Source organism: Gossypium raimondii, chromosome 11 (assembly GCF_025698545.1).
Source record: "Gossypium raimondii isolate GPD5lz chromosome 11, ASM2569854v1, whole genome shotgun sequence".
Classification (NCBI taxonomy): domain Eukaryota; kingdom Viridiplantae; phylum Streptophyta; class Magnoliopsida; order Malvales; family Malvaceae; genus Gossypium; species Gossypium raimondii.
The window spans coordinates 61,753,539-61,767,946 of NC_068575.1; the positions used below are offsets into that span (position 1 = coordinate 61,753,539).

The window sequence follows — 14,408 nt, forward strand, 5'->3', positions numbered from 1 at the left end:
ATTTCCACTTTAAACTAGATTTAACTCTCTAATTTCACTTAAATCCCTAGATTTTGAATTTTTCACAATTTAGTCCCTATTACTCAAAATTTACAATTTATTCTACAATTCAATCCTTTTCACTTCTAACTTAAAATCTATCAATTTAATCCCTAATACTAAAATTATTCAACATTAACAACATTTAAAAACTTAATAATTTCTAAAATTTTGACATGGGTTGGATAATATTTAATACCGAGATTCCAAAACATAAAAATTAAAAGAAAAAGGGATTAAATTGACTAACCAATTGAACTTGAAACTTTGAAACCCTAGTTTTCCCTTTCTTTCTTTTTCTCCTGCTTCGTTTTTGCTTTTCTGTTTCTTTCTCTATTTCTTTTCTTTTATTTCTTTTTATTATTATACAATATAATATATATAATATATATACTTAATTATTAAGATATAATATTATAATATATATTTTAACTTTAAATTTTTAATAATAAACACTTATGCGGCCTCATTTATGAGAAATGGCATAATTTCTTCTTTAGTCCTTTTACTTTTCTTTAATCTATAATTCAACTTTCACCCTATATGCAATTTAGTCCTTATACCTAATTACTTTTAATTCAAGCAAATTCGCTTAATCGAAACCTAATTAACTACACAACTAACTTCGTAAATATATATTAAAATATTTAAAAAATATTTACAAGTCCGATTTACGAGAACAGAGTGCCGAGAATGCACTTTTTTTTAATTTGATCATTTTTAATTAATTAACCATCGAAACGTTAAAATTTCTTAACGAAACTTTAATACAACCTTAATGACACTCTGTAAATATTTATAAAAATATTTACGGCTCAGTTTATAAAAACAAAGTCCCGATACCTTATTTTTTAAAATTACTTGAACTTAATAAATCACTTATATAACATAAATTATCAAATCAAAACCCCTTTTAAAAATCACATTTGACTCATAATATTAAATAATAATATTTACGAACTTACTCATCGGATTTCGTGGCCCCGAAACCATTGTTTCTGACACCACTAAAAAACGGGTTGTTACAACCATCATCTACAAGCTTCTCTACTCCTTTCATTAGAATCATTTCTCTATTTTTTGAAGTTGCCTCCATCCTCAAGTTGGAGCTCATATCTTGAATGCTTATATGGGGTTCAAAAAACTGCCACAAGTTTGAGCTATGAAAGATGTTAACCTTGTTGACTTAGGATATAAAAGGAATTGGTTCCATGGTCTAACAAACATCAGGGTTCTCACCTCATACGGGAAATATTAGACCGCTTCTTGTGAACGAAAGAATGCGTTAACAAGTTCACAAACTACAATATGACTCATCTCGTCAGTTAAAAATGGGATCACTATCCGCTTCTCTTAAATACCCAAGGTATACTCAACTTTAGAGACTAAATGTGTCATAGGAGAATGTGCCACTTTGAAGCTATTTGGGCAAAAGAACAAGGTTGGAGGGGTGTGATTTGGAAGGAGTGGAGCACAAATGAGAAGATTTTGGTGGAAGAAAAATTAGGCAGGGTGTTTGGAAAACTTCATGATTGGCATAATGACAATATCGGTAATTTCTCTAAGCACGTTAATGAATTGAACCTCACTATAGAATATCTTTAAAAACAACTTGTGACAGATCAAGCCTTGCAAGCGGAGTTTGAGGCTAAGCAAAAGCTCAGCACATGGATTGAGAAAGAAGAACTTTTCTGGCAACAAACAGCTAAATCCCATTGGTTTCGAGAAGGTGATAGAAATACAGCTTCCTTCCATGCACAAGTTGTTGGATTTGGTACTTTAAGTGTATTATATTCGTTTGTACATTTGTAATTTTTTTAAACAGATTAGTTAATAAAATTATTAATGAATTACATTAACACACTATTTGTATAATGTCCTTATGTGGTTTTTGCATGCAAAGCAAAATAGAAGCAATTATTACCTCAATGATTGTCTAATGTTTAAACTAATACTAAACAGTATTACATGATCAAATTGTAATACTGAAAGATAACTTATATTAGTAGACAAACCTAAATATATCCTTAGTCTAATTGGAAATGAGCAAACCAATTGAAAGACTGATATGTCGTTTATCAAGTCCAATTAGGGAGATACCTTGTCTTGGATATCAGAGTGGATGAATTTTTGAAGATAAAGACACATATATGACTAACTGGACTGATAGTATATCGGACAAGACCCAAGAAAAATAAATCCTAAATCTGTTTATGAATTTATTCACTTGTGATGTTCATATTGTGACATACATTAATCTTGAGTGGATGATGGACTATGTATGCATGACTTATATTTTAACACCCTTAACCCGTATTCGTTGCCGAAATAGGGTTACGGAGTATTATCAAAATTTACAGATCGAATAACAGACATTTCATAGCATAAACCAATCAAAATCAATCATATTGTCCCTTATAGGAGCCCTCGAGGCTCAAAATACATATTAGAAATGATTCAGAACTTAATTGGGTATTCAGAGAATTTTTCAGAAAACATCAAAAAATTTCAAATGTGCAGGGGACATACGCCCGTCTGGCCAGGCCGTGTGGCTCACACAGTCAAGAGACATGCCTGTGTCACAGGCCGTGTGGGCATTCCAAAAAGGGGCACAGGGTTGTGTCCCAGCCTGTGTCCAAACTTGGGAGCTCTCTGACTTGAGTCACACAGCCAAGCCACACACTCGTGCGATAGGTCGTGTGAATAATTTGAGCATTCTCTTTGCAATTTATAAGATGCAGGGGACACACGGCCAAACCACACGCCCGTGTGTTAGGTCGTGTGAAAAATTTAAGCAGACTGACTTATGCAAATCAAAAGATACAGGGGACACACGACCGTGTCACTTGGCCGTGTGTCACACATATACTTTAATGTAAGTAAAAGTCTGAGTTCGAATAGATAAAGAATCAAAAAATGGTACATTAGGTATACGAATTTTGCAGCATGTAGTATCATTAGATGATGGGTAAATGATATCCTCTCATTGACATTACATGATAGATGAAAAGAAAATGTTCCCACGAGTTGTTCGTCTTTGTGATAAATAACTTAATTACTATTTGATAGTAATTGACTTTTCATGAAAGATGTAATGGTTACCATGAGATAAAATAGGATCATATTGGGAGAACGAATTTATCCCAAAAAGATTAAGGATATCCTATAAGGGTAACACACTTATGGCAATGTCATTAGACGAGTACTAATCAAGTTGCTTTCGTAATGATATGTCATTAGGGAGAACTCGGTTACAATACTATAATGGAATAACTTCGTGACTAAATAGCTTATAATTAATAGGCGAAAAGTTGGAACTTAATTATAAATCATTTTATCCCTAATCACATATGTCAAACCATCCCTCCGCTAACTCGTTGAAACCAGGAATGAATTGCATGTTGAATCAAATGAAAAGAAATGGGTAGAAATGGTAAAATTAGAGAAATGAGAAACATTTGGAAATAAATGTGGTTTTCTCACTAAGTATGGAAATGACCTGAAAATTAATTTTTAGTTTTTTGAGTTATTAATTAATTAATTGAAGTTCGAAAATGGAATTAAATTAATTAGTCATAGTGAATCCTTTGAATATAGAAAAATTAAATATATTTTCTCATAGATTCTTTTACGATAAAGTTGTTATGATTTTAACGGAATCAGAATCGAGTTGAAAAAATATTTAATTGAGAAATTTAGTTATTTAAATTAATTTATTATGTTTATTTTGGAAAATAGAAAAACATGTATTAGTTTGGATTGAATTATAAACTGTTGGGTTAAAAGTTTAGGAAATACTTATAATTGAACCTTATACGGGAGAGGCCCAAAAACCCTCATGTTAATTACAAGGGACAACAAACCATAGTATATTTAACTAGGGTTGTCGCTCCTATCTCCTAGTTCAACTAGGAAATTATTTTTTATTAAATAGACTCCTTCTAATTTAATTAGGGTTTAACTTTTTCTTCCTATAAATAGATGACACCGATAATGCTAAATACAAAATAAGTTTTATACAACTTTGAGATATTGTTATTCAGCCCGGAAATAATGAGAATTTATATCTAAGTATAAATTTTATTTTCCGGAATAACAATTTTACCGGTTTCTATTGAGAGAAATTTTTTCTTTCCCATTGAAAGTAAAATAAATAATTTCTAGTTCTGCGTTTGATTCGAATTCATTTGAGCCCACACTCGAAACAGTTCATGGTACAAGAATAGTGAAGAAGGCCATTTGGTTGAAAGATGAGAACAAAAAGAATCCGTCTAGGCCAAAACAAATGTGCGAATTCATAAAAAGTTTATTGTTATAAATATTACAAATCGGTTCAATTTTTAAATTTTTAAATTTTCGGTTTTTAAGAAAATCATTTGAGCTACAAAGCATCTATTTTATGGAGAAACATATGATCCGCTAAAAAGCTGATGCAAAAAGGAACTCGTTGGAGAGTCGGCAATGGTAAGCACATTAAGATTAAATCAAACCAGTAAATGCCCTCTAATGTCTTTTTTGGTGTTATTGGCAGCCACGAATATACATCCTAATGGTAAAGTCAACATGCTCATCAATGAAGCCAACAATAGATGGCAAGAGGACTTGATAAGAGTTGAATTCAATGAGGTGGGGGCAAAAGCTATCTTAGAAATGCCTCTGGCTGTTGCTATTTGTGAGGATGAGATTGTTTGGCACCAAACTTCATGGAAAATCAAAACAATGCCTAAAGTGAAACTCTTTGCTTGGAGAGCTTGCAATACAACCTTACCAACAACGGGAAACATTGCTAGTAGGATACAAAATGCCCAAAAACAATGTAAATGACGTGGATGTGAATGGGAGTCGGATCTTCATGCTTTGAGGGACTGCACTTTCCCTAAAGAAGTTCTTCACTACTGTCGAGTACCACTCTCCTCACTGATCAATGAGTTTGAGAACATTGTTGATTGGATTGATATGGCAGTTGAACACTATGATCCACGCTGATAAATCTTTTTGTGCTTCGATTTTTGCTGATGAAATCATTAGTCAACTGCAGGAATACAAGAGAATTACAAATTGTCCCATTGGGATATCTACAATCCACCTCTTTCTCTTCATGGCAAGCGCCACCACATCATTTGATCTTTGGACTAAACAGGAAGCGAGCGGCTACATCATTCGTGACTTTGACGGATCCGACCTTGCATTTGGGCAGTCAAAACTGGGAAGAACTACGGATGCAAGTACGACAAAGACACTTGCTACGGTTAAAGCGAGGGAATTTACGTTACAGCTCAGGCATCAAAGGGTTATCTTTGAAGGGGATGCTCTGAACGTTATCTTGAGCTTACAGGGAAGGTACAGGACCTATCTTGCATAGGACCGATGACTTCTAAATTAGGGATATCTATGGCTTCTCTTTTCCAAACTTGTTTGTTTCAACATGTCAATAGGAAATACAATGAAGTCGCTCACCAACTTGCAAGAAACTGCTTTGATTCTGAAAATGTTTTTTGGATGGAAGATTACCCATCCTTTCTACATGTTGTAATCAACGATGTTTTTCATGCTTAATCTAATGCTACTATGTTTATTTAAATGAAAGTAAAAATTAGAGTATATAAATTAAATTTTAAATTTAAGTAAAATATAGGGATCAATTTGAAATTTAATTAATTTTATAATTAAAAAATAGTTGGTTTTTTTTTAGTAATCTCATTATAGTTTCTGACTCTTTTTGACATAATGTCTTTTCTAATTTATAAATTAATCTACTCGAACTCATGTTCTCGTGCACTATCAACAATGTCTATGCAAATCGAGCTAATATTTAATCGGATACATAAAAGAGTTGTGTGAGGTAAGGATTTGTGTTAAAATTTCAAACCTCTTAGGACATTTTGCCCTCCTTTGACCCCGTCAAAGCTTCAAGCCTTCAACAAACTTCAAATCTTTTGGGACCTTGATGATCCTTAAATCTCGCTTATGGGTTGTCTTCTAATTTATATTAGATTTAATTGATCGTGGACGAACTTTTATTTGAATTAAATTTGAATATATTTTAATTTTCAATTTATTATGTTTTATAATTACAAATCCATCGAATATATATCACTTATGATTATATGCGTAAGTTTCTTTTATGTATGTATACGAGTATATATTCTTTCAGGCACATTTTTTTAGGGTAAAATTCTCCGTAAATACATGCATTGCTTTTAAATCTACGTATAAAATACGATACAAAATAATGAATTTAAATGAAAAATCAAGTATTCTATCTACCTGTACCGAGGCTTCAGCCTTTCAATTATTAAAGGAAACATGAACTTAAATACTGAAGAAGTTTCAGAAGCCATTAATGGCGGCCAGGTGTTTGGTAGAGAAAGAAGACGAAGAAGAAAATGGTGGCACATAAAATTAATATCACCCCCTTATGAGCTGTTTTCTACCTTCATTTATCCTTGAAAATGATGTTTCAAACAGGTCATCAATTTTTTATTTTTGTTCTTTTTCCAACTTGGATTTGATTTCTTCCATAGGAGCCACGAATCTTTTCTACTAACCCCAGTATATCTACACTATTTTGGAAATATTAGTTTAAAATCAAAATTAGCAGATAAATTTATAACGAAGTTTTTTATATTAAAAGTTACATTGTATTTTATTTTATTTATTCAAAAAATAGCTAAATTAGTTTTTATATATTAGGTCAAAGAACAAACCAATCTTTCTATTAAAAATTATTTATTTTTACTGCTAAAAATTATTTATAAGCAATGGTGAATCTAGAAAAATTTTTAGAGGGTCAGAATTGAATTATAAATTTTTTATAGGTCAAAATATAATTTTATCATGTTATAATTTATTATTACATTATTCTTTAAGTGACTTAACATTTTTTTTTTCATATTTGGGAGCTATTAATTTGTAATTTAAACATTTCTTATGGCAGTACATAGCAATTTTCCCTGGGGGAGGGGAGGGGAAGGCCCCTACTTGCCCCTCTTAAATTCCCCCTTCAGCATTATGTACTTATGGCACATCATATATAATTGTCTGATTATTTTGTTATGTCAGTTTTTAACAATAAAAATAAATAAATTTTTTAAGAAAAATGATCAATTTATTTTTAATCTAACGATTTAATCATTCTCAAACCGAAATTGACATTTAATTATATTTAGGAAAGAAGTTCACACTATTTCTTCCAACCAACTATTAATTATTTTCTTAAGTTTTAGCGAAATTAAATAAAATAAGAACTTTTAATTTTAATAAAATATTTAAATTTTATATATAATTTATTAAACCATATTTTAATAATAAAATAATAAATAATAAATAAATTTAAATTCATAACATTTATTAAAATATCAAAATCTCACTAATTAATATTTTTATTAATATATATTTAACTTAAAACAAGAAAGACAAAATTTTTATAAATATATATACTAAAAATTTATTTAACCACCGGTTCATTCAATCTATATTGACTCATATTAATTCATCTAAATTTTTTTTCAAGTCGATATATTAATCGACTTTCCATCTGAATAGTTGAGTACAGTTTGGATAACCATGCCTAACTACAATGATCCCTAGTCACCTGCTGTGAAAGTCATCCGCTTTAGCAACATCACGATGTCGTAAAATAATGGAAGCTCTTTTTTTTTTTTTAACAAAATAATAATAATGGGAGCTTTTTTATGCGCGTGTATTTAATGCTTGAGGAGTTTCACAATAATGGAGTCTTGCTAAGAAAGTGCTGCTCCAATATTTAAACTGCAGTGCCAAAAATATTCATTTTACAAGGCTATTTAAATCAATATTTTGATCTAGAAATTATACCATATTTCTTAGGTAGCATGCAATACTAAACAAAGATACTCAAAGTCAACAACTGTTTTTTTTCTGACACCGAAATTATGTTTGCAAGAGAAAGTCAAACTGAAAAGCACACCTCCCAAACACAAAACCCTACTCATTGCTCTTCGTTTTCCATAATCCATGAGGCCCCATCTAAGTAATTACCCCAAAACAACTCCTCCTACTCATCTGTAAAAATATCAAAGAAAGAGTTAGATTTTATAATTAAATAGTGGCATAGTGTGTCATATGTACTTCAATAAAAATAAATAAAATAAATATATAAAAATTAATTTACTTACTTTTAATAGAAGAAGCAAAATTCAAACCAACTTCTAATATAACAAAAACTTCCGTCATATTTTTACCTCAATCAGTCCCTCATAGCTGCCTCTCCTTAAAATTTATCTTTTCAGTAACCGTTGACTTGCTACACTGTGTGTCGCCGTATAAAAAGAGACCGTTTTGAGATGGTGGTTTTACTGTGTTAGAGTATAATGATGGCAAAAGAACGTTGACATTTTTTTTGGTAGCATTGCAAAACGCATGAGCTGTGGAGTATGTGGTTGGGTAGGGGGGGTATGGGCCAAATTATCCCTATTGCATATTGAATGAAGGTTGACGAACCAAATTAATTAAAAGTGAGGAGAAGAAGCATGTGATTTCTTCTATTTGTTTCGGTGGGTTTGTCATTAATGTTAATTTCCTTCACCGTCTGTTCTTCGACAGTGATCATGTGGGTAGTTGAAGGTTAGCCAATTGCTTAGGATTTAAATTTGCCACATTTACCATTTATGATTTTGAATTACAACCATAAATGAACATTAACACATAAATATATAGATTCGCATCTAAAAATATCAAATTTAATTTTATTATTTAAGTTAATAATTGAATCAATTTAAGGAAATTTGTTTCTACTTAACACCAATTACCATATATATCATGTTAATGCACCATACCTTGCTATTAAAAGTCAAACTTACATAGAATCTTATATGATAGTATGATGATTAAGGGTGTTCATTGTCCCAAATGTGGCTTGGATTCGAGCCACACTAGTTGTGTTATTATTGTAATTTTTAAAAAAAACTTATATAAATTTTGCAAATCAAATAAACATGTTTTTATTAATAAATTATATTAATAATTAAAAGAAGCCCATATATATTACAAGGTACAAAATATATATATTGAAACTTTATAATGTAATTGTATTATATTTACAAGTGGACACTTTGAAATTACACCTTGTGTCACTTAATAAATACATTTTATTAATTAAAAATAGATAAAATTTATTTTTATTATTTATGTAATCATATATATTATAACAATACGAGGTAAAAAAAAGAAATAAATAACCATATTCATATTATAGTTTTTAACGCGTGCCACTTTTTATTTGAAGCACTTTCTAATAATTTAGGTAATTACTCTTTTACTCATTAACGTTTATTTTTAAATTAACTTTTAATATTATAATATTAAAATTAATAAATATTAAATTGTTAAGCTTAAAATATTGTTTTAAAAATGACACATAGGTTAAATTTATATTTTTCAAATATGATAAGAATTAAATACATTCATTGATTAAAGTAAAGCAAAAATAAATATATAATTACAAATAATCGAGTATTAATAATTTTAGGATAAATCTCAAAATTATACATGAACTTTGATTTAATGTGCAATCAACTTTAATTTGGTGCAATTATACACGTGAAACTCTATTTGTGCTTCAAATCTATACTTAAAATTTTAATTTTGATTTAATCATACACATTTAAAGAAATAAATACATCATTTTATTTTTATATTGGATAAATATAATTATTTATGTATGCAATATATAAACATAAAATGATGTTATATCAATAATTGTGTTAATAATTTATAAGAATTTGATCAAATCAAAGTTCATGTATACAATTACAAATTAAACCATAATTAATGTATAATTTTAAAATTTATCCCATAATTTTAACATTAAAACAAATTAATTTAACAATATATAATTAACCTGAAAGAGTTTATTAATCATATTATTTAAATTATAATATATTAATATTATGATGAATTTTGTATTATTTTAATATTAAATATTTTAATATTATTTTAATATTAAATAAATTTAAAATTAAATAACATTAATATAACTGATTCCAACTTAAATATTTATAAAAATATTTTATAATTATATTACTTTTCAATTTATTAATAATTTGTTTGAAGAGATTCATTAAAATTTTGAACAGAAGCTGATATTATAAAAATTATAAATTTAATATACATGGGACTTTACCATCTAGTTTAATCTATAGACTTAAAATTTAAATGTTTTATTTTCTACAACCTAAAAATGTTTTTTTATTTTTATTTTCCATGTCCATTTTACAGTTTATGTTCAGAATTCAGGGTTGTCCCTACCAACAATGTCGTTTACAAAGATTAAACATGAATCCTTCGTTTGGGAGCACAATGTGCCTTACCATTACACCCAATCACTTGTTCGTATGTTAATTTAATTATTGACAATATTAATTGACTGAATCTTAATTCGATTGGCATTGATATTCCTGTCAATGCAAAAGGACATAAATTCGAGTGCGTTAAAATGCATTTATCCTCTATTTACTAATACTTTTAAAATGTTGCAACTAAAATTAAATAATTTTTAATTTTTAACTATTTAAACACAATAACTAAATCTGAAAAAGGCTCGGTGCTCGTGATTTTCTCGTGCCCCTTCGAACCCTATACTTCTCCTTTATCTGAGATTCTCGGTGCTCGTGATTTTCTCGTGTCCATCGGAATTCTCTACGTACCGCAAAGTTGCGTGGATAAACAAAAGACAAGACTCCTATGGTAAACGAAGATGCCGAAGCATAGCAGCAGTGGACGATATATATGTAGATCAGCAAGAGCAACATGGGGAAAAATCTTTACATGGCTGTGTATGTATTTAAATAAATATATATATATAAACTTGGAACTAAAATCGGTTCGGAGTGAACGATTTAGTACGAGGGAAGGCGAGGAGCTCGTGGACGAACTGGGGTTTTTGATGGGCTGACCCTGTTCATACACAACACCCGAGGTTCCACTTAAAAGACGACAGATATATTTTAATCAATATTTGGAGAGAGAATACGGTGAGAAAAAAAGAAAACAGAGAGAATATATCATTTAGACAACTGATGGGAGAATCGGGAATCTGACCTTATGGGCAATGATCCCAGAAACACACCACTACAGTTGAGAGCAGCAATCGCACTTTCAGCCTGCATGTGAATACGAGAGAACTCGATCTTTAGTTCATCAACACTGAGGTAACCCCATCTCGGGATGACGAATGGGTATAAAATATCAATTCCAAAGTTTAAACCAGTGTTGAAACACTGATAACTTTTCCAATAAGCCAAAGAGAAGAACAAAATCCACAGCTCCGAGGAGTGTTATCTTTGCAGTAGGTAAAATTACATATAGACAAATTAGTCCATGTATGTTAAACCAAATAACAATTTGATTCTTTTTGTTAAAATATATATTCATGTGTACGGTTAAAACTGACTTAGCTGACAGAATAACCAAAAAATAACACATGGCATGCCACATGTAACTTATATTGACGTACATGGACCAGTTTTTAACAGTAGAAATGAAAAAAAATAACAAAAAGACCAATTTGGTCTTTGATCTAAGGTATAGAGTCTAATTTGTCCATTTTTTGAGTAGGGGAGCAAAATACAACCCAACTCCTAGTACAATGACCTCCATGGTACTTTTACCCTATGCAGTACCACCTACTATATTAGAATTCAACAGTTAAATTGAGTTTTTTGCTTTCGAATTTAATCCACGAAAACAAAAACCACAGCTCCAAAGAGAATGCACTCTTCCAAAGGGGAATACTGACCGGCTAGCCAAAATTTTCAGGTCTAAAAGCTCACGCACTCGTATACCTCATTAAAGCCTTGATAAACAAGGGAAAAGTTGTTCAGTCACATTGCATGAATGAAGAGGAAAAAAACAATTACCATTACAAACTCGACGAAAGCAATGCGAGTTGAATGCTGATAGTCCCCAAGCAACCTCAGGCGATAAACCTGCATCAGACAAGTACTCACTTTAAATGCATCCCGATGGGTTTTGTCATAATAAATAGTAAAAACAGAACACCAGAGTTAAACAAACCTCCCCACAGACTGCTTCGAAAAAGAGTTTAACATCAGCTTGAGTAACCTGCAGTACGTAAAATCGTATAATAAAATATTTAAAGGGTTATTTGCAACCGCAATCGTTTTTATATTCAACATTATAAAATGCAAAAAAGCTTCTCACCATCTTGTCAATGTTTGTACAGTAGATAGTTCTCGCACACATTTGACGCTCATCCTCATTCTGAAATCCAAATAACAAATGCTTTAACAGGCTGAATACATAAAGAAAATGTATCAACAAGTTCCAGTATAATAAATTTACGACAATCAGCCTCACCCTCGGCAAAAATGTTGGGTTAACAGGTGCAATAGCTGTTTTCGAAGGCAGCACCTTAACTGGATAGAATCCAAGCATAGTCCCTGCCAGGTTCAGTGCAGCTTGCGCACCTTCTGCACAGTAAAGAATGTAAATATCACGTTTATCCGCTAAAGAATGAAACAAATCACCATGGTTGAACATCACCTTCATCAATGAACTCGATAAAAGCAAAACGAAGTACAGAGTTAGGATCACCACATATGCGACAATCAACCACCTTCATAAGAAAACAGTACATTCAGGTAGGTTGTTTTCGATAAAACTGCAAAGACAAGCAATGAAAATAACATCACCTGCCCACAACTCACAAATAGACCGGCAAGCTGCTCCTCCGTGACCTGCATCCCAACAAGAGATGACAAAACCGAAACAGAAGAATCTGATTGCGGCATACAAACAAAGCTGAAAATGCTGAATATATAAACATACCTGGTGGTCGATATCAGACACATAAACAGTCCTACGTATAACCTCTTCTCTTTGAGCTATACTTGTCCTGCTGTTCAATTTCCGTGTCCCTTGACCGAAAATTTTCTTCTGAGAAAAACAAAATGAATGAACAAAACCGATGATATCATACGGAATTTCGCTAATATTGGAATTTAAGCTTTCGTACGGTTTAAAATGTACATAACATAAAAGGATAATCTCACTCAACCAAATTTGTTCAATTAAATCCCATTTTATCATCTCCATTATTGAGAAATCAGATGCACAGTGTAGTTACTGCACATTGGATATAGGGTGAGACCATCACACAAACTCGAATAATTTGGTTTTTTTGAGTTATCAGCCAAAAAAACCCTAAAATAAGAACCAACCCTACCAAGCATAAGACCAAAACAGCAATAATACTCACAAAGCATATCAATTTCCTTATACAAAATGTACACTAAGCATCAATGAAAATAACTGGGGTTTTTGGTGTCATACCCTTTTACCACCACCATTGCAATTAGCATTACCATTCCTTGAGACGTTGTTATTGTTGTTTTGTAAAGCAATATTGTTAGTGTGAAACCCACCATTAAGTCCATTGTTAACAAGCGAGTGAGGTACAAACTCTTCAGCCATGGGGTTAAGCTTAGAGAACAGTTCTTGTAACTTTCTCCTATCTCTTTCGAAACTATCCTCAAGCTCATCTTTACCACCACCACCGTTGGTTCCAACGATCTTGTTGTACATCCCTTGATCGTTTTCGTGTAAGCTCAGATCGGTTGTTGACCGAAGCTTTGACTGATCTTGGTCGATTGACGTCAGTGTTGCAGCCGCCGTGTCTTGATTCGAAGCATTCTCAACAACAGCCATGGCCTGATGATTAGATTAGATTATCCCTATTATTTAAAAAAAAGCTCCCTTTTTTAGCAACTGATCAACAATAAAAATAAAAACCCAGAATCTATAAACCCAAACAAAGAAATTTTAAAAGAAAAAGTAGAGTTTTGAAATGTTGGATATAATTATATAAGAATCTGTTTCAAAAATTAAGATAAAGCTACAATAATCTCCATTGATGAAAAAAAAAAAACTAGAAACCCACCTCGAGATCACCGCGAAGAAAACGAAATTGAAATGAATTAGCAGCAAAATAAAACAGAGTCAGATAGTCAAGAGAAGGAAATTTAAGCAGTCGTTAAATTGATAACGAAAAAAATGACATGACTTTTTCAATCTGCTATAATAACAGGTTTAATTTTTAATATTTAATCCTAATTTTAAATAATTTGATAAAGTTAACTTTTACATTTGTAAATTCTATCAATTTGATCCTTAAATTTAGTAACTGAAGCTTTCAACTTTTAAAACAGAGGCATTTTATGTCTATAAATTTATAAAATCCAAAAGGAAAAAAAACTTCTTCAATTATGCAAATATAGCATGTAATAAATAACATGTGCAAATATATTATTTCTTAAGAACTAAACAGTGCAAATATATTATTTCTTAAGAACTAAACAATCGGCTCACCA

The 14,408-nt window shown here is 30.9% G+C and overlaps 1 protein-coding gene across 3 annotated transcripts; it reads right to left on the reverse strand.

The window, feature by feature from the left end:
- Window positions 1-10,504: 10,504 nt before the first annotated feature.
- On the reverse strand, window positions 10,505-14,133 carry LOC105801874 (polyadenylate-binding protein-interacting protein 11). Of its 3 annotated transcripts, none has more exons than XM_052623275.1 (11): window positions 13,979-14,133; window positions 13,372-13,772; window positions 12,868-12,972; window positions 12,732-12,776; window positions 12,583-12,655; window positions 12,397-12,509; window positions 12,241-12,300; window positions 12,094-12,141; window positions 11,937-12,005; window positions 11,119-11,180; window positions 10,505-10,974 (listed from the first exon to the last, which is right to left on the reverse strand). In XM_052623275.1, the coding sequence occupies exons 2-11, from the start codon at window positions 13,744-13,746 to the stop codon at window positions 10,917-10,919; spliced, it is 1,008 nt and encodes a 335-aa protein (XP_052479235.1). In that variant the 5' UTR covers window positions 13,747-13,772; window positions 13,979-14,133; the 3' UTR covers window positions 10,505-10,916. The 3 variants fall into 3 exon arrangements, with proteins under 3 accessions (XP_052479235.1, XP_012488665.1, XP_012488666.1); XM_012633211.2 differs by having other exon boundaries at window positions 12,868-12,975; XM_012633212.2 differs by having other exon boundaries at window positions 12,868-12,975; window positions 13,372-13,749; window positions 13,979-14,122.
- Window positions 14,134-14,408: the final 275 nt, after the last annotated feature.